Here is a 25,257-nt window from a genome sequence, read left to right as displayed (position 1 = left end):
AAGAGTAACCGCAGACACAGATATTCAGTAAGCTCTTACTTATCCCAGTGGCTCATGTGGCTGAGTCATTGACAGAGGAATGTCCGGGGCATCACACAGAGCTCCGGTCACCTCTGAGCTACGCTGTCCTTCATCTCTTCGGCATGATCAGCCACATTCTCATCAAAGCGCCGCCACTGTGCGTTTCCTGATCCTATAGTACGCTTCCTCTCCATACGGCAACAATTAGAGGTTCCAGGCAATGTTTCAAAGAAGATTAACTTAACATACCATATTCAGCTAATCTAAATAGAAAGGATAAGGAGTCTTTAAAGGGCTGAAAAATGCCCTGACTGTATTTTGTTATATTTGAATTCAGAGTCGGTTAAAAGCAATGTAATGACTATACTCTTGGGCATTTTAAGGTCAGAGTATTTGAAGAAAAGGAAATGCAATCCAAAATACATGGAATGACTTTCAAATATTTTAGGAAGACTGTTTTGTCATGAAGCTGTGTGGTAATGTTTTTCTTTAAATCCTGGTGCATCAACTGATGAGGTTGGTGAACACACCATTCTCATTTTATTTTATATTTTATGTTATTTTCAGGTGGCAAAGGAAGAATCTGTGTCCAAGGCAACAGTGTGGGAGCAAATGGACCGGCTTGTTCTGAGAGGAGGAATGGCAGTCGGTCGGCCGAGCTGTGCCAAGGACAAGCCTGCCTCTTCAGGTATGCTGCTGCTCTACATGTGTGTGCTATTAGTGATGTTAAACACTGAGTTTAATATTTACAGTAAGAACAGAAATCCTCTGTTTACTCACTGCATTTGTTGAGTATCTGAAAAGATTTTTTGGCCTGAAACATCTAATATCTACTTGACTTTTCCTCTTGTTTTATTAGGTGGCGAGTTGATGCTTGGTCCCCATGCTCAGCCACTTGCGGTGGTGGAGCCCAGACTAGAATTGTGCGCTGCATGAAGGGTCCCGAGGGCAGGTCAGAAGAGGTAGAGAGTCCAAATTGCCTTGGAGCAGGAAGGAAACCCTCTGATGCAAGGCCGTGCAACCTCCTTCCCTGTGCAAGATGGGCCACAACCTCCTGGGGGCCGGTGAGCCAAGATATTATTGTGCACAAGCTTGTTTTCACAAGGTTTTATCATAAAAACAGTTTAGACTCAAAACCTTCCCCTAGCAAGAAAATATTTTTGTAATGATAGCTAGGAAATCTGATGAATTCTCCTCTTCCAGTGTCATGGCAGGTGTGTGGGTCCCAGTTTGGCCACACAGCACCGCCATGTCTACTGCCAAGACCCCAATGGTACCAGAGTCCCCCACAGGATGTGCACTGGGCTCCACAGGTAAAGATGGGAATAAGATTAAGAATGTTTAATACTGTTGGTGATATGTGCTATCGATAGACATTTTAAAAATCCAGTTATGGTTCATATTACAAAGGAAAAAAAAGGCTATTCAGCAGAATACTATTTCAGGTATGTTCATATTTTAGGCCAAGCTCTTTGAGGAATTGCACCGCTGAGGCTTGTGCACTTCAGTGGCTCGTGGGGCCTTGGACACAGTGCACCGCCACGTGCGGACGGCACGGTTTCCAATCACGCCAGGTGACCTGCGTCCACCTTCGGACCAGCAAGGCCTTCCGAGACCGTCACTGCACGTGGAGGCCTCGGCCTGCCAGCTGGCAGCGATGTAACATTTTATCCTGCGGCAGAGGTGAGAAAAAGTTACAGTAATGTCAAGTGTGAGTCATAAATAAATGTACAACATATTGTGGGTTTTTGCGAATTTTATTTTAGTTTCTATTGCTTAAAAATGTTTGGGTTATTTTTTTTTAATTGCAACTTTATGATTTTCTTCTTTTGAGGGGAAGAAATTCTAGAAGGCAGAAATTTAGGAAGTTCAGAATAGATTTTACAATGAGAAGTGCAACTGAAATGCTCCGTGAGCCTGCTTGCAAAAGCAGAACACCATACAGTGCCTTCATAGGCAGTCACTGAATCCTCTTATTGCATGTTTTTGATCACATTGACATCTTTGCCTTATTAAAGAATCACACCAATAACGCCTGATGGGTCAAACGTTGTTTTCTAGCAACACAAAATTGTTGCAGTGGTTTTAGTTAAATGCAGTTGCTCACACTCTACCTTCATTTCAACTAAAAAACAAAACAAAAGATGAAAAGACAATCTAGTTGTGTTTGCACTTGAGCCCAGCGCATAATAAACATAGCTGTGGTTTCATATGATGAGACTTGGCAGTATCTGTCTCTAACTTGTCTGTTGGCACCCCATTACAAAACTGGAGAAGGAAACTTTGCCCGCGGTGCTTAAAGTGCTGAAAAATTGCCTTAAAAAACCAACAAAAGCCTCTGCTGTGTCAGGTATTTCCAGAAACAATGTGCCGGTTAATTAGAAAAAGCCACAGACCACAGTGAGAGAAAGATTGCCAAATGTTTACGAATTAGAGCACTGGACCTGAAATTTCCAACAATATATCCATAGCTAAGCACTACAGCCCACAGCCGCGACTGTGCATAGTAAAACGTATCCTCTGTATATTCCAGCAGGAGAGTGCCGGGACAGCACGAGGTACTGTGAGAAGGTGCAGCAGCTGGAGCTTTGCCTGCTGCCCCAGTTTAAGAGCCGCTGCTGTTTCTCCTGCCGAAACACCTGAAACGGAGAAGTGAGAACGTTGGTGAAAAATCTGGAAAGGTCAGGGAAGGTGTCACGGAAGTCAAGGAACCTCTATGCCTATCCCAACACCCTCCAATGTCTTCAACGATCGCTCCTGGATTCCCGAGTGCGGAGGAATGTTTGTTTGTCATACCCAAAAGTGACTAAAATCGACTTTTAAGATACCATACGTGGGTTTGAATTCAAAATTATTGCTACGAGAGGAAACCACGTCTGTTAATGAAGGCTTTGGTTTTACTTCTTTATTTTTAATTTAAATCTGAAGTTCGTACAAACAGCTTTTGTGTCCCAAACAGTAGATATATTTCCAGTGTGAGCAGTAGGAACTCTGCGGTTTCATAAAGGGGAACTAAAGCCTTAAAAGCCGTGATTACGGTCATGTCCACATTAACAAAATCTGAGCAACGTAATCTTCAGTTTCAGGTTCCTGAGCAAACGGAAGATCACTATCATGTTCCTCTGAAACACAATCACTCCACGCCAAATTAAGTTTATATGATTGCATTCAAATTTACGAAGTAATGCGATGTTAATAATCGGCCTAAATAGATGACTGACTTCATACCAAGGAATTCTGGGTAAACGCCAAGCTTGTGATAACCACTGGATAGCTCTGTGTTTGTCTTTACTGCTAGGATTTTGATGCTAAGTGAGCTTTTATGAACGTAGCAATGGGTTAAAAAGGGGTGGAAAACTGAAAACCAGCTTGATGCTGCTTAAGTGAGAACGATGACAAAATAAAGCCTAGTATTAAATAACTGGGACACATTTAGTACCAGCCACACTTGGAAAAAAGTTTTCATAAACATAAAATATTAATTTTAAGCAAAATGCAACAAAAATGCATAAAATCAAAGGTTTATTTATTCAAATAATTAATCAGTAAGGGAAATGTGGTCGGTGTAAACTGAATGTATACCATATATCAAGTAACTTGAATTTGACCAGATTACATTAAGTTTATCATTTTACATGTACTTATGTTACAAAATTACACGGAAAGTTTACATTTAATCAAATTAAAGCCAACATTTTGGGCATGAATAGATTTAGCACATGTTGGCCATAATAACTGGTCTTTCAAAGCAGCAAGGGAGTCCGATTGCAGTTTTTAGAGGGTAAGACTCAATTTTATTTTATTTTTTTTGCATGGGTTGCACTATAGGAGGTGTACGACTGAAGCAAATAATGTTTTGGGAAAAAAAGGATTTTGCACTCAGAACTCATCCAAGTCTTTGTTAAAAACATGGCTTGCAGAGTTAATTTCTTTCTTTCTTTTTACGTAGTTTGTAAAGTTGCATTGTTTCAGTATTTTTGTTTTGTGATATTTCTTGAAAAGATATTTGCCAAACGTGTCCCTTTAACCACTCTGTGAAGTTACACACGCTCACACGCAGATCTGATAAAGTTCATCCAGTCCGCCATGTGTCACAGTGTCATATTTACATGTCTGTGAATGTATGATGGGAAGCTTTGCAGTGATCATTACTAATGTGTCGTGTGGACACATTAGTAATGGACTTGGTCTCTGCGTCCTGGGTTCCACAGAGCTTCACTGTCATCAGGTGCAACCCAGCTTTAGCTGAAGACTACTTGGCCCTACGCTGAGGTGTGGTTATGTGATATCACAAGAGGAAAATATTGTATCACATGTCATTTTCTTAAGTTATGTAGATATTTGTCATTTAAACTATTTATTTCCATGTGTGTCCCTGAGCAAAGTTTCTGTAAATATTACAGGGGTGGGTCTCTCCTTGCGGCTGATGGTAGTTGATGTGCATGCGATGGGGACCCCCTGCTGGTGACTTGATGTGTTGCTCCCTATCGTTAAATAAAACCAAATACATTCCTTTTTATAATCTGGTTGTTGTGATTGCTCTTCTTTCTTCTATATATATATATTTTTTTCATGGGAAAGTCCATATTATGGAGTCAGAGATCAACATTAACAAATCGACATTGATGTCTGTATTACAAATAACAAGAGCAGGAATTTCAACATATAGTAGTGCTGTCATCATGAAAAGGGACACTTCCTGTCAGGATCTGAAGGCGCCCTAACCGGTCGACCTGCCAGTGTGTATATTTGTGTGCGTGTGTATGTGTCTCTCCTATCGCCCTGTCTTCCCCTCCGGCTCCGCTGTGATGTGTTAGGGGGTAACCTAGCAACAGGCTACCTCCGACCCAGAAGTGCTGTCGCCCGGAGCTGCCGCACCTGCAGTCAATCCACCAGCTGCTGCCAATCAACTACCATCTTCAGCAGAAAAACAAACAAACAAAAAAACATCTTCAGCAGGGCTACTTAATGGTGTGGCTGAGCGACAGACAGCGCTGGAGTATTGCACTAAGCCTGGTAGTGTTTTCGAGTCGCTAATGTTATTGAAGTACTGTCTGATCTTCGTACTCATTTTGCTGTCGTGTGTGTTCACCCAGGGATTGACGGAGGATTTACGGACACAAAGGAAGCACTTGGAGGAGAGACGGGCACTACCACGCACTATCACCATTGTTGCACATTTGAACTGTTGTCACCTTGCTACACTGTGAATAAATGCACTGTCATTATTTCTGAGCTCCGCGCCTGAGTCCACTCTTTAACAACCGTGACACTTCCCTTTTTATATCTGATATAAACTTGTCTCTCTCTGTTTCTCAACTTGGGGAGAGGAACAGCAGTTCACAAGATCCCTGTTGGCGTCAAAAGGAGGAAATTCTTGCCATGATCTGACTATATAACCACGTCATTTTTTGATTCATTCTCAGGACTGTTTTACATTAAATTATGGTGGAAAAGGGTTTTCATCATTCCTGTTTGACAGCAGTGAGGGTGCTGCGAGTTTCTCTTGTGGATGAACTAGAAGGACAGGTCGACTCTCTGGTAGAATTCCTAGTGTGCCGGGAAGTGTTCACTCGAGATGATCGCGAGGAAGTGTTATGTCAGCTGGGTCCCCGGATGAGAGTGAGAAAGGTGCTGGATATCCTGGAGTGCAAAGGCGAGGAAGCGGCCAGGATTTTTCTTAATGTTAAAAGTCACTATCAGTACTGCAAAGAAGCGGATCCACCTCAGTCCAGAGGTATGCATTTTCAATTTTAGCCACAGGAATGTCATTGATCAGCAGTGTTGGGCAAGTTACTTTGAAAAAGTAATTAATTATAGTTACTAGTTACTACTTCAAAAAAATAACTGAGTTAGTAACTGAGTTACAAGATTCTAAAAGTAATTAATTACTTTAAAAGTAACTATTGCGTTACTTTAAAAAAAAAAAAAGTTTAACCCCCTGGGGATCCAGGATATAATTGGCCATTTTTAACTACTTGTGATTTTCCCTCCACATTTCACCTTTAAAAACTGTTTATTTGCCTTGTTTGGTATCATTCTTTTCAGCACAACCTCACGTGTCTGAATTTACAGTTATGTTTTCATTTTGACAGACTGTATTAACACAATTGATCTAAAATCATCAAAAAACAAAATCAGAGTAGAAAAAGTTATATTTTTTTACTGTAACAAAAACAAACATGTTTAATGAATCATATTTCATAACTTTAAATACAAATATAAATCCTATGCACAAGTTTTGCAAACAACAAATTCATTTGCATCCATTTACCTTTTACCTTGAGTTTTTAAATAACCCTTTCAAACTATTTACAGAACAATCAGCTGTTCTGCATTCAAGAAGATGCCTCACAAATTATTTGTGCCACTCCAAAGAAATAATTTCTGTCCATTATAAAGGAGAACATCACAGCCTGATACCTGCAGGTCTGACAGCAGCAGGTGTATCACTCCTGTTTCTAACCTGGAGACAGCAGTCGCCTCATTGTTCTGACACACAACACAAAACTATCAACAACACTGCACACTAACTACACAAGCTACACTACCGTTGATCAGTTCAAGATAAGGTTTTCTCTTAACTTTAGTTGGCAGGGGTGTGTCTGAAAGGGGGAAACAGAATGGTAATTTATACCGCAAGTACAGTCTAGTCAAGCACTGTACTGAAATGTATCCTGTCCTCATCCTATATACCTGTATATATTTTTTCCAGCTATACAAGTACATATGAGTGGAAGTGGAAAATTATACTGAGCTTCTTTTCTTCTACAGAGTACAGCAAAGCGAAACAAAAACACAAAGAAGTCCTGAGGCGCAGGAGTGAGAGCATGCTTTTCTACAACACCCGGCACGGAGAGAAAATTCAGTTTTCCGAACATTATGTCAATCTTCTCTTAGTTGACGGACACCAGGGATTAGAAAATAAAAGGCATGAGGTGCTGACCTTTGGACAGAAGCGACTGTGTCTGCAACAGAAGTCAGCAGTGCATGAGAAAATCACACCAGCTGAACTGTTCTCATGTGCAAAGGCAGTTCGTCCAGTCAGGAAGGTTCTGGTATCGGGGGTGGCTGGAATCGGAAAAACTATCCTGGTGCAAAAGATGTTGTTTGATTTTGGGGGAAACAAGGACCACCTTGCCTTTGACTTCATCATACACATGACCTTCAGAGACTTGAATCTGATTGACGAGCCCACAAGTTTACGAGAGTTGATCTTGCGCAAAAACAGGCACCTTGCTAAAGAACTGGATAACATCTTGGCAAATGACAACAAACTGCTGATCATCCTGGATGGCTTTGATGAGTTCAGACACTACAGGAGCTGCGACGTAGACTCTTTTGTAACTGAACCAGATGAAGATGCAGAGGTTATGGAGGTTATTGGAAGCTTGATGCAGGGTGAACTACTACCAAATGCTTCTGTGTTGCTCACAAGTCGGCCTGCAGCTATCAGCTACATCCCTGTGGGCTGCATTGACCGCTTTGTGCTCATTGCAGGGTTCTCCTTGGCTGAAGTTCAAGACTTCTTTTTTCGTTACTTCCAGGACAGGACCCTTGCTGACCGCATGTTCTCAGTGGTATCTGCAAATGAACTAATGCTGACACTGTGCTACATACCTGCATTTTGCTACATTGTCTGCTGCATCCTCAAAGAGAGCAAAGATCTTTGTGGGGGAAGCCCAAAGACCATGACGGATATTTACGTGCAGTACTTGGTGGCTTTGCTTCGATCTCACACCCAAGCGAGAGCTGAAACATGTCTTCAAGACCAAAGAGCGGTGGCCATCCAGCAGCTGTCTGATACTGTTTTAAAGCTGGGTCGACTTGCCTTCAAAAACCTACTGGAGCATCAAACATTATTTTATAGCAGCGACCGAGAGGTGGCAGCGTTAGAAGGGTCCAGCCTCGTTAGTGCTTTCCTCGACAAGACAATTGCAGAAGAACCTGGGTTCACTGAAGAGGTCTATTCATTTGCTCATCTTACTATTCAAGAGTTCTTTGCTGCAGTTTACTGTGCGGTGACGGATCACCCTTTGCCTGACGCACTTGAGCGCACATCATGTCCCAGAGATGTATCCAACAGTGGACACTTGGACCTTTTCAGCCGCTTCCTCTCTGGAATCCTCTCTGAGCGCAATGCCAGTCTTCTATCTAGGCAGGTGGGGATTTGCTGCCACAAAGAAAAAGCGAACGCATATCGTGAGAAAATCATCAGAGAACTGAGAGCTCTCTGTGAAAGTGGAGCCCACATCCTAAACCATTTGCATTGCTTGTTTGAGCAACAGGACCCCTCGTTAGCACTTGATGTGCAACCAAAGATGCTAAGAGTTAATGTTAGCGATGAAACGCTATCTCAAATGGACTACAATGCTATCAAGTATTTCCTAAACCTCACCGAGGGTAAAATATCAGAGCTGGATCTTACTGGGACTGGAATAAGCTGTGATACACTAAGAGATATTCAACATCTTTTGGGTAGATGTGAGAGTCTTTGGTGAGTTTCAGGTAAAATTCTGTTTCCAAGCTTTGATAGACCCTTCCATGTGGTTGCAACCTTATCAATTGCTTATGGAGCGCCACATATGGAAAGTGCTTGCACAATATGTATTTACTGCTCCATCTCATGTTTAAGGCTTGGAGAAAACAACCTGGATATGGAAGCAGTACAGGTCATTGCTGATGTGTTGAAGGAATCGGAGAATATTGTGTACCTCGGGTAAGGTGTTAGTTAGTTTTACCACATTTTTGGAACAATGTATGACAAAGAATCATCCAGATGATGTCACCCTTTCTGTTCCTCTTAGACTTGGGTGGACAAACATTAGTGATGACGAGCTTCTGGTCCTTGCTTGTGCAATAGGGGTTAAAAAAAAGCTTCAGGAGTTGTGGTAAGAAACTTTTTGAGTTGTTTTATTATCCTGGCACATGATGCTGATGTTTGAGGAAATGGGAGTTTTCCAGTGTCGAGGATGACTGTGACGGTTTGATTTAAGAGTTTTTAAAAGGTCATAGATTACACCTATGTTGTAATAAACTACGCTTATATTTAAAGGCTTTTTTTATGTAAATATGAAAAACCTTTATTGTTCCCCCTGTGATGGAACAGGATGGAAGGCAACCGAGTGAGTTACAGAGGTCTGCTGTCATTAAGCGACTTGATCCCAGATCCTCTGAAAAACGTTGTGTGAGTATTGAATTTTGAATCAAATAATTCAAAACAATACCTCACTAATTTGTATTTTCCTAGAGCTTATCCCCTTTCCCTCTTCCTATAGGGCGATATGGAATGACCTGACTGACAGAGAGCCAGAGTGCATGCAGACCAAGGCCAGCATCACTGTGAATTTCACAGACGATGCTTCGTGGGCAGAGTGGCAGAAATGGGTTTTTAAAAGGTGTGAGGTCAGCAGCAATGAGAAGTTGCTGATGGTACTTCACAAAGTGTGCAACATATCGACCCACCACTTCGAAGCTCAGTGGACGAAGACCTTCTACAGTCAACTTTCACAGCTCATCAAGAGCAGAATTGAGAGCTGTACCGAGGAGGACATGTGCAAGAAGCTCAAAAAGTTTGACAGCTTTTTGGAGCTATGATGAAAAACACTGCCCTTATGTTACAAGCTGTTAATAAATTGTTGGTTTGCATTGTGATTGTTTTTTTGAAGACAGTAATAATAATAATATAATAACTGTAATAATCATAAAAATAATTTTTAAAAAGCAATATACCTCTCCCTCCCCTGCAAACAAGTCTCAAAATGGATAAAGGGAAATCATATCAGTTTCATCAATCACAGAAGTAATTTCTTTACTTCTGTTTTCACAGTAGAGAATTATGACATCCAGAAGTATAGGGTCATTATAAATGGTAGTTTACACTTCATTACATTCCCCAGAGATTTTTGGTCCGTGTTGACATGATAGCATCACACGGTTGCTGCAGATTTGTTGGCTGTACATCCATGATGTACCCATTCTGCCAAAAGTGCTCTGTTGGATTGAGATCTGGTGACTGTGGGTGTCATTTGAGTATAGTAGACTCATTGTCATGTTCAAGAAACCAGTTTGACAAGATCTGAGATTTTTGACATGAGCCAGCTATGTGAGTGCACTGGAGTCATAATTACCAATGAGCCTCAGTGTGTATGTCAAGAAAATATTCCCTATGCCATTAAAGCAGTTGCAAGAGCAGGCTAAGGTGCTTGGAAAGAAAAGCGTCTGGACTTCTTTAAGTTGCTTGAAGAAGTTTCACCTCTCATCCGAGAAGCTTCTTCAGTTCTAAGGTCAAATGGTGGAGAGTCTCACATTTAAGCCCTACGGGAGTGTGCCTCCAAAGAGGATCATTGAACCCCCAATGATCTCTTACCTAATCACACAAGCCAAGGAGTGAAAACGGGTGTAGGTCACAATCAGCCAAGGAGGATGATTAGGGGGTCGATTTTCCCTCTTGGGGTCCAAACGCTTTTCTTTCCAAGCTCCTTAGACAACAATGACCTGGATGACTGAGGACCTTCACAGACAGTTGAAAAGTGGTTTTTGTGGTCCACATGGATAGGTGGGGAAAAAAAGAAAATTAGTGACTGGCCCGTACGGGGATCGAACCCGCGACCTTGGCGTTATTAGCACCACGCTCTAACCAACTGAGCTAACCGGCCAAGTTGTAAAAAGCGACGAAAAAGTACGTATAAAAATGATAGTCACTATGTATTGACTTGTTTTTAGTGATAGACGACTTACTTTCACCTTACGGACTTTGACAGAAATAAACAGGGCTGAATACAAAATAAAACTAAAAAAGTTTCGAAATTTGAAAATTTTGTGGTAGTGAAAATAAAAGAATAAACATGTTAATGTTGAAGAACAGATAGCATAACAAGCATTGCATCCATTATCAATATTATTCTATTTCTAAAAGCCTTTTTACAAATTATTTATTGACATTTTAACATGTGTATAAAGTGATTATTATTATCGTTATTATGCTATTATTTTACTATCAAATACAATGAGTGATTAGGTAGACTGTGCTGTGTTTTTTATTATCTTACATTTAGATTCACTAGTTTGCAGAATAAAATGTGGATGTTACAACCTTCGTGTTTGTTGTTTTTTTACGGTGGAATTATTCACCGGAAGTTGTGTAAGTTGCGGCTCGCTCTTATGACGAATTTACCGTGCGACGTTACTTTGCGAAGCAGCGCCGTTTGCGTGAAGATATCACGCTAGCTGCTGGTTTGTTATTTTTCTGAACTCGGTGTTAGTCTGGACTGTTTTCGCATCTGGAGCACGGTGAGTTATGTGAATCTTTCGGTCTCCTGAACGTTGAGAAAAAATCTGGCGGACTTTAAAAAATTTTGGCATGACGGAAGGGTTTTTTTAAAGTCACCACCCGCGAATTTCCAATTACTAACTTGGACGGCAGTGTTAGCTAACCACCAGTCTGTCAGCAAGGCGTTCCCTGTGCACTTAGTAAAGAGCTAAATTCAAAACTAACAGTTTATATGTACGTTTCTTACCAATAATTTTATCAATAAAATGATGGCATTATAAAAGGGGCGTGTTCGATATGGAGTGTGCAATCTGAAAATGGGTCAGAGTGGGCAAAACGTGCAAACAAACCCCACGAATTTAATATAAATATTACTACGAAGCAGGATTTGGAGTTAGCAGCATAATTTATGTCAGTTTGGGGGCAAAAGGGTGGTTTTGATTATTGAAACTCTCGTTTAAACTAGTTGGTACTCGCACATCACACCTATTAAGATCATATGGTTGATTATGTATCTCTATAGTTAAATTTAATGGTATGGCGTTTTGTAACTTGCTGCTGTTGTTCTTGTGAGACGCCAGACCTGTCTAAATTTTGGATTAAACCTTTCACAGCAGCATTGGCCCTGAACAGGCACAAGGTAGATCAGAAAAACCTGAATGGACTTTTCCAACTCATAGCCTTCATCTTGGTATCTCTTAGCATGGCTGTTGTTTGATATATGTTGAACTTGCCTTTTAGTACAGGCTCTAATCTCATAACAACACAAGCGTCTTTGTTGCAGTCCTGCCCCCGAGATGATTAACTCAGAGAGGGGAGCTACCAATGCTGCGGCAGCAGAGCCCAGCGACAAGAAGGAGATGGAAAAGAAGAAGAGGTCCCGAGTCAAACAGCTGCTCAGTGAGGTGAAGAAACAAGTGGAATTCTGGTTTGGCGACGTCAACCTGAGCAAGGACCGCTTTCTGAAAAAGCTCATGGAGGAATCTGACCGTGGATGTAAGAAGCTATCAATACTTTATACGTTTCACTGACTCTTTTTGACTTGGGAACAGCCTTAAACTTGTTACCACACATTATTTCTTATAGATGTTGATATATCTGTGTTGGCAAGCTTCAATCGAATGAAGCAGCTGACAACTGACACAAAGCTCATTGCCAGGGCGCTAAAGAATTCATCTGTAGTTGAGGTACTGTAAAGTAAATTTTCATTTTGTTAATGCTTTATAACTTGCTATTTTACAGTATTTTCATAATATAGAATCATTTAAGTGTGTGTGTGTGTGTGTGTGTGTGTGTGTGTGTGTGTGTGTTTCAGCTCAACCTCGAGGGAACTAAAGTAAGGCGTCAGCTTCCAATTGGGGAACTACCGAATGATGTGGACAGTCGCACGGTTTACGTGGTAAAAAAAAAGAAAAAGTCCTCTGGTGTCTGTTTGATATGTTTGCTTTTCACGTGAATTTTAATACTTTCCATTGTTTTAATTATCACCAATTAAAGAGAGCAGAAACGATTCTATACATTACACCTGAACGCAACATTTCTCTATGATAATAATGTGATGTAACGTCTATAATGTGATAATGTGGTCGCCTTAGGCACACAGCTGTGACTACGCCCCACCTGCCTGTCATTCACATTTTCTTTAACCCTGATTCCAAAAGAGTTGGGACGTTGTTTAAAATGTAAATAAAACCAGATTGACAGCAAAAGGTCTCATAAAAGTCAGGACAGGGTCATGTTTCCCAGAGGGTAGCATCCCCTCTTCTTTTAACGGTCTGTGAACATCTGGATACTGAGGAGACCAGCTGCAGTACTTTTGGTAGAGGGCTGAAGATCACAGGCATTCAAATAATGGTTTTCATCCTTTTCCTCTCACACACTGTCCCAACATTTTTGGAATCGGGGTTGTATATACAAGTTTCAGCCAAGCAAAAGAAAGTCTTTAAAAAGAGAGGATAAGGTGCTTGGTGCATCCACTCTTTGTTTCAGTCAGGACCAAGTATTAGAACAGCATCATCTTCTCCCTGTTGTTCGCCTGCTCTAAAATCTTCTTGGATCCCAAACTAATGATTCTTTCTTCTTCTCTTTTTCTAAGGAACTTTTGCCAAAGGATGTGACACACAGCTGGATAGAAAGAGTGTTCACAAAATGTGGAAATGTGGTTTATGTCAGCATCCCCAGATACAAGTCCTCCAGGGACTCCAAGGGTTTTGCCTTTGTCGAGTTTGAGAAAGAGGAGCAAGCACAGAAAGCTATAGAGGTGAGAACTCAGTGGGAATATTTCCACAGCTATGATGTCGTTGACGTTAACGTGGTGTTTGTTTTTGGCTGGTAGAAAAGATCATGGAAGAATTTGATCTTTCAAACAGATGCTGAACAATCCTCCTGAAGATGCTCCCAGGAAACCAGGGATTTTCCCCAAGACGTTGCACAGGAAGCCAATTTCTCTCTCAGCTGACAATCCAGCATCTCGGATAGGTGATTTTATTTGGCGCCGTTGCAATATTGAAGTAAAGGATAGCGCTGCAAAGTGTATTTATCCTGGCTTCTTTACATCCATGTGCTGCAGGTGAAGAAGAAGAGAAGAAGAAGCGAAAGAAGAAGAAAAGGAAAGAAGGTGCCACGGCACAGGCGCCCGCAGAGGAAGTCAAAGAGCAGGCGATGGAAGCGGAGGCGGCTGAGCAAAAGAAAGATTTTGACCCAGAGGCCACCGGCGCTCACAAGACACCAAGCAAACTGTCAGAGAAGAAAAGACGGCGGTCACATACGGCGGAGGGATCGGAGAGCGATGTACCATCGAAGATAAGAAAAACCAGCGAAAGTGAAGGTGGGGAGAGGGAGAAAGACGGAGCACGGAGTAGTAAGTCGTCTCTAAGCCACCAGTGTAAAAAAAAGAAAACTACAAAAAGATCTAAATGGGACAGCTGTTTGTCATTTTACCTCCTCATTGTTCCTCATTTTAAGGTCAAATTTAAGTCTTTTTACACCCAAACCACAAAGTTGGTTGTTGTGTTAACGCTGTCCTTCCCCTCATAGAGTCGCCCACTCACAGGGACGCACAGCAGGCTGTTGAGAAGGGCAAAGAAAACAGAGACGACTCAACAGTTAAAGCAAAAAGGAAGAGAAAAAAGAAGCACAAAGAGAAACTGAAAATTGGGGAAGAAGTGATTCCACTCCGGGTGCTTTCAAAGTACGAACCTGCATCCCTTGTTCTAACGAGTTAATACAATTGTAAAAGGTTTTATAACTAGCAAACTGAACCCACTCTGTCGGCCGTGTTATTCCTTCTTTTTCCACATCAAGGAAAGACTGGCTTGGATTAAAGCAGGAGTACCTGACCTTGCAGAAAAGCAGTATGTCAGCCCTGAAGAAGTGCATGACTAAAATAAATGACAAGGAGCACAAGATGATGGAGACAGATGGTGACCCTCGGGATGCAAATGGTGAGTTCTCTTCCAAACCTCACTCATAGGCCTCTAACTTTAAAATGTTTCCCCCATCCTCCTTTATAATTCCCACATATCTCTTTTTCTGTATCCACAGGTAAGTTGAGAAAGCACCACAATGATAATGAGAATCCCATAAACTTTCCAATGTTGCGTGTCTCATTAAACTTGGCATTAGCTGGGGTGGCATTTGCAGTAAGTGGGCAAGTGCTGAAATTTCCATGTGTTGAAAACAGAAGTGTATGATAAAACAGGAAACAACGATGCTGAACTGACAAAGATTTTGGCCTGGATTTTTGGGAAAGTGTTTTAAAATAATTTAAAGAAAATTTTCACTCGACATTCGTCAACATCGCACCAGAAATCACACAGCTTTACTCTGACAAGGACAGATTGCACTGTTCAGCTGCTCATTAACACAATTATCCAATCAGCCAATCACATGGCAGTAACTCAGTGCATGCATTCATGCAAACATGACCGTGTTGAAGTTCAAACTGAGCATCACGATAATGAGGAAGAAAGGTGATTTGAGTGAGTTTGAATGTGGCGTGGTTGTTGGTGTCATAGGGCGGGTCTTAGTTTTCAAGAAACGGTTCATCTGCTGGGAGTTTCCCACACAGCTATTTCGAGGGTTTACACAGGATGGTGTAAAGAAAGGAAAAGGAAAGGAAAAAAAAATCCAGTGAACGGCGGGGATACTCAGGAGAGAGAGGCCAGACTTCAAGTTTGCTGGAAGTAGGGACGTTCCTGGTGACTAATTTCTTAGTCGACTAAACGAGGAAAAAAGAAATGAGACTAACAGTCTAGTTTAAAACAAAGAAACACTCAGATATCAAGTGAAATTTTAGGACCTTCTAATGGATAATAGCAAAAAAGTGTCCAAACAAAGGCATTTGAAGCCTTTAATCACAACAATGAATTCTATTATGGATACTGTGTTCTATTCTAACAGGATAATGAAAAAGAAAAAAAACCTGATTTTAAATGTATGAAAATGTGTTACTTACAAAATATATTCAAGTATTATTAAAATATGCCAAATTAACAGCTGAAAGATAACAAATTGTTCTGCAATTCATAACAATCATTTCAATAAAAGTTCAAATATAAAGCAATAACAAAATGATTTGATGACAACATCTCTATTAAGCAGAGAAGTCCAAACCTCCCTGTGCCCAGCCACCTCCTTCAGCTGATCTGGGGGAACACTGGGACAAGAGATGTAATCTCTCCAGTGTGTTGTGGGCCTCCTCCAGGTAGGACAGGCCCAGAATACCTCACCCAGGAGGCGCCCACCTCAACTGGCTCCTTTGGATGTGGAGGAGTAGTGGTTCACCTCTGAACATCTCTCAAGCTAATTTCTTTAGCTTGATAATATCATTCTGCATTTTTGCACAACATTGTTGGGGGCTGCAGCTCCACCTGGTGGCAGATGAGTGCATAACATTTTGGACACAACAGCTTCCCGGGACTGGACATCAAATAAATGTTAAACATTAGATTAAAAGACTAGTCATAGTAGAGATTAGTCACACTCACAATCTCTAGTAGGAAGGTGACAGTAACTCATCATAGCTGAGGTGTGAAGAAGAGCACCTCTGAATGCACCACACGTGGAGACTTTAAGTAGATGTTTTGAGGGCAGAATTGGGTCCAAACCAGTACTAGAAACATGTACCTAATATAGTGGCCAGTTTGTGTATATTAACAAGCTGCCAGAATCTGGGTGAAGCTTATTGAAATGTATATCTCATTTATCTTAGAACTATATACATTTACAGCTTTCAGTATGTTGGAATTCAGCACTAAAACCTATGAAATTCAACTGATTTGTGTTTTTGCCTTTTGTCTAGTTGATGAGAATAACAAAAGTGAAAAGGCAGCTAAGCAAGGACCTCAGTTTGTCAGTGGGGTCATCGTGAAGATTACAGACAACAAGCCGCTACCAGGGAGGAAAATAATCAAGGTACTTTCTTTTGTAGCTTTGCATGATTCAGAGTTCAAAGTAATCCTCCTTTGTTTTAACACATGGTGTGGTGCAGCCCCACAGTTCAGTTGTGTATCCACATTACACGATGATTCCCGTAACCCCGCTAAAGAATGACACTGTGTGTGTAGGACGCGCTGTGTAAAATTTCTCCAGTGGCCTATGTTGACATCTTGGAAGGAGACGCTGAGGGACACATCCGCTTTCACAGCCCAGAGGAAGCGAGAGCAGTTAGCGACGTCAGAGCAGAGCTGCAGAAAGAGCATAGCTGGAAGCTGGAGATCCTCACAGGTGTGAATTTTATTTCCTTATTTTCTCTGAAACCTTTTAAAAATTGTATTTTGTATGGATTTCATAACTGATGATGGAGAAAATGCTCTGTCGGGCCATCAGGCTTCTGTGTTTTTTAACCAAAGATTTGATAAAACTGTGAAAGGCGTCCTTTAATGAATTTCTCTGTTTCTTTCTTTATTTTTAAAGGTGACCATGAACAAAGGTACTGGCAGAAGATCCTCGTGGACCGCCAGGTCAAACTGAATCGTCCAAGGGAAAAGAAGCGGGGTACAGAAAAGGTGAGCTCTACCTTACAATGTGAAATACTCAAATCTGCATACATGCTGCAGTGTGCATCAGTGCATCTGTGATTATTTATTACATTATGTGTATAAACAACTTTAAACACGCACACAAAGCTGACTTTCTTTGTCAGTGTTGCAGCTAAATGCTGCACCTTCATGTTTTATACTCACAGGACAAAAAAAAAAGTCACTAATACCTGGAGTAATTTTATCACATTAGCGCACCCATTCATACATACGCCTCCCTGTTGTCTATCTGCTATCTCATCTCATTTTTAATTTCCTGTCACATTTTCAGCTCATATCCAAAGCCGAAAAGATCATCATCGCCCGCGCCAAGGAGGCTAATAAGCACATCCACTTCGATGACGACTGACAGCTACTGAAATGAGTTTTTAACAGCCGAGCGAGGCTCTACTCTGTAAACTTAACATGATGTCATTTAAAGAGGACCGCTGATGTTGGTGTGTACCTGGAAGAAAGTGAACAGACCCTCATAAAGAAGATTAAAGGAATAGCCTTTAGCTTTGTTGTTGTTTGTTTTAGTTTAGTTTTTTTCTGGCACTGGAGCAGGTAATGTCATGTGGAATACAGACATTTTGGCACCATACTTTTAATTGATGGACTTTAAAAAGAGAAAAAGATTCTGTATAGATGTAAATATAATTGAGTTGGAAGTTCTCTCAGTTAAGACATTGCCTTGTGTTATTTTTTAATAAAATGTCATTTCATGATTACAGCATTTTGTGGTGTATTCACAATATAGTTTTGGAAAGTGCTCCTGAGGTTTGTATGAAACACATGGAGGTCATTTCAGCAGATTGGATTACTTCTTACTGAAACAGTGACTGATTTTAAAAAAGTGTACACTTATTATCTGGAGGAAGACCACATCTGTCTGTCTAAACCTGTTTCCCATTAAGTGCCTCTCACTTTCAAGATTACATAAGAGTGAAATTGAGACGCTTACAAGTATAAAAATAGCTGATGTTACACAATCTCCCCATTCATGGCTTTTTTTTTTCTTTTTTTATTGCTGTAGAAGTAGAAACTACCTGAGGTAATAATGTGGCGAGACCACACCTTATCAGCCACCTTAGTTTCTGTCAGAAACCATGCAGCTGATTATTTGGTTGCTATGGTCTATACAGCTGTCGCCATCAGGCGAAGTCCCTCCTCGGCCCAAATTTCTGTACCAGTACATCTTGGATTCTCCGTTCTCTGTGGAGCATTCGAAGCTAGAAAGCACTTCAGTGTCTGTAGGACTCTGTGGTTTCTGTGTGGCACCTCTGGAGGAATTACAGGCTGAGGCCTTGTGTATTTTGGGGTGTTGTCTCAAAGTCTTTGGGCTGGCTTTGCTGTCGTCAGGAGATTTAGGTTTGCCCACTGACATGGTGGTTCTCACAGTGGTGAAGCTTTGCGGCGAATGCCAGACTCTGTAGTCGTCCGTCACGGTACTCGCTGCATGGCGGTGGACGTCATTTATCTCAAGGGCTGGCAGGTTTTTCACCTGGCAGTGAATGCTGTGGTCTCCTGGTGAAGAGAAATCTTTGGTGTGGCCCTGAAACTTGGTTTCAAGGGAACAACTGTTGAACCTCTCAAAACAATCACTGCCTTTGTCAAGGTCTTGGTGTGTAGACCAAGCCTGCTTTGGCTTGAAGGCCAGTCTCGGCTCCAGCGGGAAGTCCTTGCTGCTTTGGTTAGAGTGCTTCAGTTTGAATGGTCTGGGGTTTGTTGGGTGGGGGATGTAATCCGATTTATAGGTGGTGGTGTTTGCAATGTGTTCTGGTTCCTTCGCCAGTGCAAGCATGTTGCCTAATCCATGCTTGACTGTCAAACCGCCTTTCAGGATGATTGGCTGGTGCTTGCTGCCCTCCCAATGTTTAAAATCATCTGAGTGGAAAAAACAAAGTGGATTTAACTCAGGATGCAAATTTTGCCATATTCTTTGATATCTCACAGTAATATTCTTGAAGTTGCTTACTTTGATAGGCGCTCTGGTAGTCAGTCCTGGATGGTGTCTGGTTTGCAGGACTGAGTGGGCCTTTGCATCGTCTGTAGTCTGGCTCTGGTGGCTGTGGGACCTTTGGTGGCTTTTTTATCCATTTTTGCTGAATGTAAAATGATCTGAAACACACGACATACGATGAGCAGACCAACACATTTTTACTTCATGAATGATAGAAAACGAGAAAGATGCCACACCAACAACTTGTTTTCCTATTACCATTAATCAGCTGATTTCAGAGCAAAGATTACACAGTAGTCTTTGTTTTTTTGTGCACTGAAATGTTGTCATGGCCAGTTCAGTCTTATTTAGCTGAGAAACCATCCATCAGTTGCTGTATGCACGTGGGCAGAGCGCCAGCCAGGTTTATCCCACTGTCCAAAATTGAAATATCTCTTTCCTCAGCTAACTAAAATCTAATGACATTATAAAGGGAAAAGAAAATACCTCAAAGAGGTAACCTCATGACTTGTCCCCTTCAGCGGATGGTAAGGGATCTTCTTTGTTGCTGTTGTCACGATTGCTACATAACAGGCGGGAGGAAGGAACCTCTCCTGGTACTCTGTGGTCATGGAGGTCTTTGTTTGGGGTTTCAGAGAGTGCTTCCTGGAAAGTTTATGGAGTGCATCATCACTTTAAAGGGGATCTATTTTTGCCTTTCATGCATTAGTTTCAAATAATGGTAACACAAAATAATCCTTGTGAGGCATCAGTTTAGGATGCTTGCTGCTCTAAACGCCCACTTTCATGCCCTTTTTTCTTTATTCTTGGCTCTGTAGTGTCAGTGACAAAAATAATCCTAATATAGCCATCACAGGCACATAACTCAGGCTGTGAGCACAGCACCTCCACCCACCTGCTGTTCAGACCTTCTGGTTACGGAGGCTGCCAATCAGAAAATGGCTTAAAGGGAGAGGGGCTGCAAAATGTTTTGAGTTTTTTTTTTTTTTTTTTCACAGCCTGCATCAAGTAGAGGTGGGTAGATCAATCTTAATATCGATAGTATTGATACCAGTGTTGATATTGGTATTGGATCAATACTAATGTGACAGATCAGTACTTTTCTATCCTCTAAGTTCAGTATGCAGCAAAAATAGACCTTAAACATGCACTAAGAAAAATGTCTGAGCCTTTTTGTATTGGCTGCTACATCTATTTTACTTATAGCCTATAGCACATTTAAACAACAGAAATTAATCAAAAGTGATTTAGAGACAAACCCATTTACACCTCAAGTCTTTAAAAACAAACAAAAAACAAAAGCGGTTTCTAAGTAGATGAAACACTGAAATGATAAGAATAACAATGATCTTTTAAGTAAAAATCAGTGATTTAGTAGTCATTAAAATGTGTTCAGATTTTGCAAATTTATGACTTTTAATGTTATAAATCACATAATCCAACATAATGTGCCTTTTTAAAAAATATCGGTAATGGTATAGGTAATACTTGCCCTGTATGTACTTTTGTATTGAATTGATACAAAAATCTGCGGTATGGCACAGCAATGATATCAAGGTTCAGATAATTAAAGATTTGTATTTAAATGTAGTTTAACTCAACTTTAATTTCAAAAAAGCAAAATAACGGGTTTTTTGGGGGTTTTTTTTTTTTTAGGGTTTCAGCGGTGGAGTTAGCACCGCCAGTCCAAATCCCTCATAGCATTTTTAACTGAAAAGAGTGTATCCTATAGCATAAAGTCTGCTCACACCTCTTTTGGTGACACACAACTAACTACAAATGCTTCGTGTCCGTGTATCTGCACGCCAGCACATTCCATTAAAATTCAGTGAAATTTGAAAAAACACACGCAGAAACAAGCTAGCTCTTTCCGCTTTCGCATAAAACTGCTGAGTTTCCAACGAAAGAAAATCTCTCTCTCTCTCTCTCTCTCTCTCTCTCTCTCTCTCTCTCACGCACACGCATACACACACGCGCACACACACACAACTGAGCTCACTTTATCTGCGCAGCTGGCTGCTCGTTGGTCTGCTGTCTGGCAGTTTTCAGGTGCATTTCTGCACCCTGGCTGGTTCTCGGCATCCCGCAGCTCCGACTTGTGGCGGTCCCGCTCTGTGGTCGCTGCAGGCCTAAAACATATGAATAATTGACGGCGTGAACATGGGACGTGTGCTGAACGAGAGTGGCTCGCGGCTAAAAATAAACATCGGTGGATTCGTGTGTGATGCGGGCCGGTTGTCATGGCGAGGACGCAGGCTGTGAAGATGCGCGCGTGCAGCGAGACTCGAAACCTTTGCTCGAAGCGCTGTGTGCATGTCACCCGTGGATTTCTTTTTGCAACGTCACGCGGACTCCCATCTGTCACTTTGTAACTGCTTTGAGGGCATTTCTTTCTCCCCACTCCCTCCCACACCCTGCCCTAAAAAGCATAAAAGCATGTACACGTGCACCAACAACTACATATAAGTTGGAGTGGTCTGAAACAAACCGTGACCTCCCCGTGTGACCTATCCACAGAGTGTATGGTCCTGAGCACAAGTCTTAACAATTAGGTCTTGAATTCGTCAGATCTGGTGTAATGCTATGATCCCTCACTAGATGGCGCCCGCACATTAAAAAAAGACCCATGACTCACAATTTACTTCACTTCTTAGTCTTTCTTGACACCAAGAATCAAATAAATTAGTTCATCCGTAATAAAAATTCTAAATGGTAAATGGATTAGTGCTTATATGACACCTTTTCTGCTCTTTTACTCATAGCGCTTTTTAGAACATGACTCATTCATGTACCTTTTTCTAGTGCTTTCTATCTAACATTCGGACACTAGTGGATGCATCTGAGAGCAACCCAGGGTTCAATATCTTGCCCAAGGATACTTTGACATACAGACAACAGTAGCCAGAGATCAAAACATCAACCTTACAATTACATAAGTGACCTGCTCTTCTTTCTCCAGAGTCACAGGACCAAGTAAAACTACTTGTTTCAGTTTGGTGCTAGATACGATGAGCGCATAAACAAAAAGAATGAATATATATATATATATATATATATATATATATATATACATACACCCATGAGACCAGCACTATTTTTCCAGTCTTCTGTTGTCCAATTTTGGTAAACTTGTGCAAATTGTAGCCTCTGTTTCTTCTCAAATATTATGGTTTTGAGTCCCATCTGGCTTGCTGACAGCAGCACCCATCTGCTTCATGTTTTGACACATTGTGCACTCAGAGATGCTCTTCCGCGTACCTTGGTTGTAACGATTGCTTATTTGAGTTTCTGTTGTCTTCTTGTCAGCTCAAAGCACATTCTGAAACACTCACCACCAACAATGGCACATTCAAAGTCACTAAAATTCAGCTGAACTTCAGCGGGTCATCTTAACCCTGTCTATGTGTCTACTTGTACTGAGTTGCTGCCATGTGACTGGCTGATTAGATATTGGTGAAGGAGCAGGTGAACATGTGTGCCCAGTGAAGCGGTCGGCGCTTCACTGGGTACACAGTGAAACTTCATTTACGCTGATGTTTAATTTGATGTTTGGCATGGTCTAAAGATACACAGTAAAAAAAAAAACACAATAAAAGATACAAGATAAAGATTAGAGAAAGGACTCATGTAAAACAAGTTCAGACAGAAGCTAACTTGTGTATGATAATTGAGCATAGAAACTGAAAGCAGTGTTTTACATTCAGTCAGACTTGAGGAACTTGGCATGATCATCAATCACTGGGCTGGTGTTTGATATAACCAACCACTTTGCATAGAAGTTATGTAAAATGACTCTTTCCAAATAAGAGTCTCATAGTTCAAAAACTCCAGAGAAGACCACCCAACAGTTTCATATAAGGTGCAAAGATCTGTACTATAAACACCTCCAGTACTGAGCCTGGGAGTAGCATCAGAACAAAAAAAAGACGATTTAATGAACTCACAGCATCAGAAGAGCCTTGTATTTATTTAATTGGACACTATCAGCCTAACAGGCTGGCTAACTTAATGAATTCCTGTGCAAAGTGCCTTTTAAGTCAATACACATTAGTCAGTAAATTGGATGAAATACAAGCTGCTGACAGACTGCCCATCTATAAAAATGGGCTCTATCCCTAATGCACAGGTGTCATTTCTCCCAGCTCTGGCTGATTAGACTTTCGCTCGGGATGAGATTGGGAATTGCACGAGGACACGGGACCTCATCTGCTGATTCTAAAGTGGCGATTTTGTGCTACAAAGCTAAGAGCAGAGTAGGGAGACTTAAGCAGTTGAGGAGGCTTCACCTGAATGAACATACTAAGCTTGACTGTAAGACCATGTGAGTATTTACCACGGACGAAAAAAATCCTGGATTTTGTGCTCGGATGAAGCGTTACATCATGCAACAAAACAGCAAATCCAGTTTTCCACTTTTGTTGTCACCTGATGATTTCAGAGTTTTCTAATTGGTTACTGACTCCACAAAAACAGTGAGAGCAATTAAAAAAAATAAAAATACAATCACTCTCCAAAAATGACGTGTTTTCTTTCTCTTGAGGCAGATTTTGACAATAACTTTTTGATCTAAAAGATACAGATCTCCAGTAGTTTTAGTTTCAGGTTACAAGCCAGAGATTCGAGTGCTGATTGTGCGGGGTCAAGCGCCACTTCAGAAAACAAACTACTGCAGAAAATCCTTGATTAGTGTTGGAACATAAATACAGAAAACCGTGTCAGATCTGCACCGATAACTCGGACATCTGCAGCTGTGCCTGTGGACTCTGCGCGTTTCCTTCATTCTGACTGACTTGGAGTGGAGCTGCATTAAAATGCAAGAGAGCTGTAAAGAAGAGCCTCGGAATAAGGAGTCAGGAGGATGGGGAGGTTTATGGATATTTGAAGTCTTCTGCCATTAAGGATTTCTGACTGCAAATGAGAAAAATAATTCTCTATTCAGTATTACTCAGAATTAATTTCGGCATCTTGAAACGTGTGAGGCATGTGGAGAAATAGATTTGATGTTCATGGGAGGAAATTGGTGCACTTATCCTCCACTGTGAGTGGCGTGCCTTTTATTTAATGTTGAGCTGTATATGTTCTCATGAACAAAATCAGGAAACATCATTAAATGAAAAAGACCGACAGTTCAGCTGTTCATTCAAACTAACAGCACTCTGCATGTCAGTCTTTCTGCACGTGATGCATAATAAGGGGAGCTCTTGCATTGATGAATACAGCACAAGTAAGCCAGATGGTGTTACCATAGCCCAGTAGATGCATTAGATTGTTACTGGATGTGGATTAGAGTTGATGCAGAGTGCGAGAATTATCAAAATGTTGATTAACACCTTAGCAAAATTGAAGGACTCAAACAGTCCAGATGTGGAGTAGACAGTGGGGTCACGAGATACTATATAGTCATTCTGTTATTGGACTTTGTTGCCTTTTATTCCCCAACTGAGGGCTATTAACCCAAATCAAGTCCTATGAAAAACGAAATACACTTAATGTTTCAATAGCTTGTAAAACCACCTTTCGCTGCAATAACTTGAAGTAACAGATTTCTGTTTGACTTTATCAGCTTCACTTCATTGACCTCTGCGGGCATTCATCCTGTCCTTTCACAGCTCTCTTAATCTCCTACCACAGTATTTCAGTCAGGTTGAAATCTAGACTTTGACTGGACGATCGTAACACCTTGATTTGTTTCTTTTTTAGTCGTTCTGTTGTAGACCTGCGCTGCTTGGGAGTCACTGTGACTGCAAAACAAGCCCAAATCATCACCCCTCCACCAACGTGCTTGATAGTTGGTTTGAGGTGATTGTGCTGATATGCTGTGTTTGGGTTTTGTCGAACATGCAGTGCACTATGGCCAAACGTAGCACTACTACTACTACTTACCTTCTTAAATTTTTGGAAGAAGTGAGACTTGAGTTCATTTTTTAAAGTTTGTTTTTCACATAACTTTATGTGAGGAGAGTTTGCTCTTTGAAGGAAGA

General features: G+C 41.1%; 4 protein-coding genes and 1 non-coding gene across 10 annotated transcripts in view; 3 read left to right on the top strand and 2 right to left on the bottom strand.

The window, feature by feature from the left end:
* The window catches only part of LOC146675169 (ADAMTS-like protein 1), a 102,992-nt gene extending 98,469 nt beyond the window's left edge, over positions 1–4,523 (top strand). For 3 of the 4 annotated variants that reach the window (XM_085400286.1, XM_085400289.1, XM_085400290.1), the window contains 5 exons: positions 589–709; positions 881–1,085; positions 1,225–1,334; positions 1,484–1,704; positions 2,555–4,523. In XM_085400286.1, the coding sequence (XP_085256412.1) occupies positions 589–709; positions 881–1,085; positions 1,225–1,334; positions 1,484–1,704; positions 2,555–2,664 (767 nt within the window). In that variant the 3' untranslated portion in view covers positions 2,665–4,523. The remainder of the gene's footprint in view (positions 1–588; positions 710–880; positions 1,086–1,224; positions 1,335–1,483; positions 1,705–2,554) is intronic. The other variant, XM_085400288.1, reaches the window with a different exon arrangement.
* Positions 4,524–4,861: 338 nt separating this feature from the next.
* Positions 4,862–9,636, top strand: LOC146675168 (NACHT, LRR and PYD domains-containing protein 3-like). Its single transcript, XM_085400291.1, has 7 exons — positions 4,862–5,037; positions 5,118–5,758; positions 6,796–8,518; positions 8,657–8,740; positions 8,829–8,912; positions 9,131–9,208; positions 9,300–9,636. The coding sequence occupies exons 2-7, from the start codon at positions 5,467–5,469 to the stop codon at positions 9,616–9,618; spliced, it is 2,580 nt and encodes an 859-aa protein (XP_085256417.1). The 5' UTR covers positions 4,862–5,037; positions 5,118–5,466; the 3' UTR covers positions 9,619–9,636.
* A 969-nt stretch (positions 9,637–10,605) lies between these two features.
* On the bottom strand, positions 10,606–10,679 carry trnai-aau (transfer RNA isoleucine (anticodon AAU)). The gene has a single exon. It is a non-coding gene; the product is annotated as a tRNA-Ile (tRNA).
* A 496-nt stretch (positions 10,680–11,175) lies between these two features.
* Positions 11,176–18,049, top strand: larp7 (La ribonucleoprotein 7, transcriptional regulator). 2 transcript variants are annotated; one of them, XM_085400269.1, is made up of 13 exons: positions 11,176–11,313; positions 12,078–12,289; positions 12,380–12,480; positions 12,609–12,692; positions 13,389–13,553; positions 13,663–13,771; positions 13,863–14,120; positions 14,330–14,483; positions 14,597–14,736; positions 16,596–16,708; positions 16,861–17,020; positions 17,210–17,301; positions 17,606–18,049. In XM_085400269.1, the coding sequence occupies exons 2-13, from the start codon at positions 12,091–12,093 to the stop codon at positions 17,681–17,683; spliced, it is 1,653 nt and encodes a 550-aa protein (XP_085256395.1). In that variant the 5' UTR covers positions 11,176–11,313; positions 12,078–12,090; the 3' UTR covers positions 17,684–18,049. The 2 variants fall into 2 exon arrangements, with proteins under 2 accessions (XP_085256395.1, XP_085256394.1); XM_085400268.1 differs by having other exon boundaries at positions 13,863–14,153.
* Positions 18,050–18,191: 142 nt separating this feature from the next.
* Positions 18,192–21,656, bottom strand: LOC146675165 (uncharacterized). 2 transcript variants are annotated; one of them, XM_085400270.1, is made up of 4 exons: positions 21,276–21,656; positions 19,763–19,921; positions 19,292–19,434; positions 18,192–19,200 (listed from the first exon to the last, which is right to left on the bottom strand). In XM_085400270.1, the coding sequence occupies exons 1-4, from the start codon at positions 21,356–21,358 to the stop codon at positions 18,404–18,406; spliced, it is 1,182 nt and encodes a 393-aa protein (XP_085256396.1). In that variant the 5' UTR covers positions 21,359–21,656; the 3' UTR covers positions 18,192–18,403. The 2 variants fall into 2 exon arrangements, with proteins under 2 accessions (XP_085256396.1, XP_085256397.1); XM_085400271.1 differs by lacking the exon at positions 19,763–19,921.
* Positions 21,657–25,257: the final 3,601 nt, after the last annotated feature.

The sequence above is a fragment of the Rhamphochromis longiceps genome, linkage group LG3, assembly GCF_057381845.1.
Source record: "Rhamphochromis longiceps isolate RC_006_pf linkage group LG3, R_longiceps_female_GT1.1, whole genome shotgun sequence".
NCBI lineage: Eukaryota > Metazoa > Chordata > Actinopteri > Cichliformes > Cichlidae > Rhamphochromis > Rhamphochromis longiceps.
The sequence above is the reverse complement of the archived record's forward strand: the minus strand, read 5'-3'. Positions and strand labels throughout refer to the sequence as shown.

What these genes read in the sequence shown, in the direction of transcription:
- LOC146675168 (XM_085400291.1), top strand. Translation starts at nt 5,467, where the DNA reads ATGGTGGAAAAGGGTTTTCATCATTCCTGTTTGACAGCAGTGAGGGTG. An exon ending in GAGAATATTGTGTACCTCGG is followed by an intron (nt 8,741 to 8,828) that starts GTAAGGTGTTAG and finishes TGTTCCTCTTAG; the next exon opens with ACTTGGGTGGACAAACATTA. An exon ending in GATCCTCTGAAAAACGTTGT is followed by an intron (nt 9,209 to 9,299) that starts GTGAGTATTGAA and finishes CTCTTCCTATAG; the next exon opens with GGCGATATGGAATGACCTGA.
- larp7 (XM_085400268.1), top strand. Translation starts at nt 12,091, where the DNA reads ATGATTAACTCAGAGAGGGGAGCTACCAATGCTGCGGCAGCAGAGCCC. An exon ending in AGAATTCATCTGTAGTTGAG is followed by an intron (nt 12,481 to 12,608) that starts GTACTGTAAAGT and finishes TGTGTGTTTCAG; the next exon opens with CTCAACCTCGAGGGAACTAA. An exon ending in TGACCCTCGGGATGCAAATG is followed by an intron (nt 14,737 to 16,595) that starts GTGAGTTCTCTT and finishes CCTTTTGTCTAG; the next exon opens with TTGATGAGAATAACAAAAGT.
- LOC146675165 (XM_085400270.1), bottom strand. Translation starts at nt 21,358, where the DNA reads ATGCCGAGAACCAGCCAGGGTGCAGAAATGCACCTGAAAACTGCCAGA. An exon ending in CATGAGGTTACCTCTTTGAG is followed by an intron (nt 19,435 to 19,762) that starts GTATTTTCTTTT and finishes CGTGTGTTTCAG; the next exon opens with ATCATTTTACATTCAGCAAA. An exon ending in CTACCAGAGCGCCTATCAAA is followed by an intron (nt 19,201 to 19,291) that starts GTAAGCAACTTC and finishes TTTTCCACTCAG; the next exon opens with ATGATTTTAAACATTGGGAG.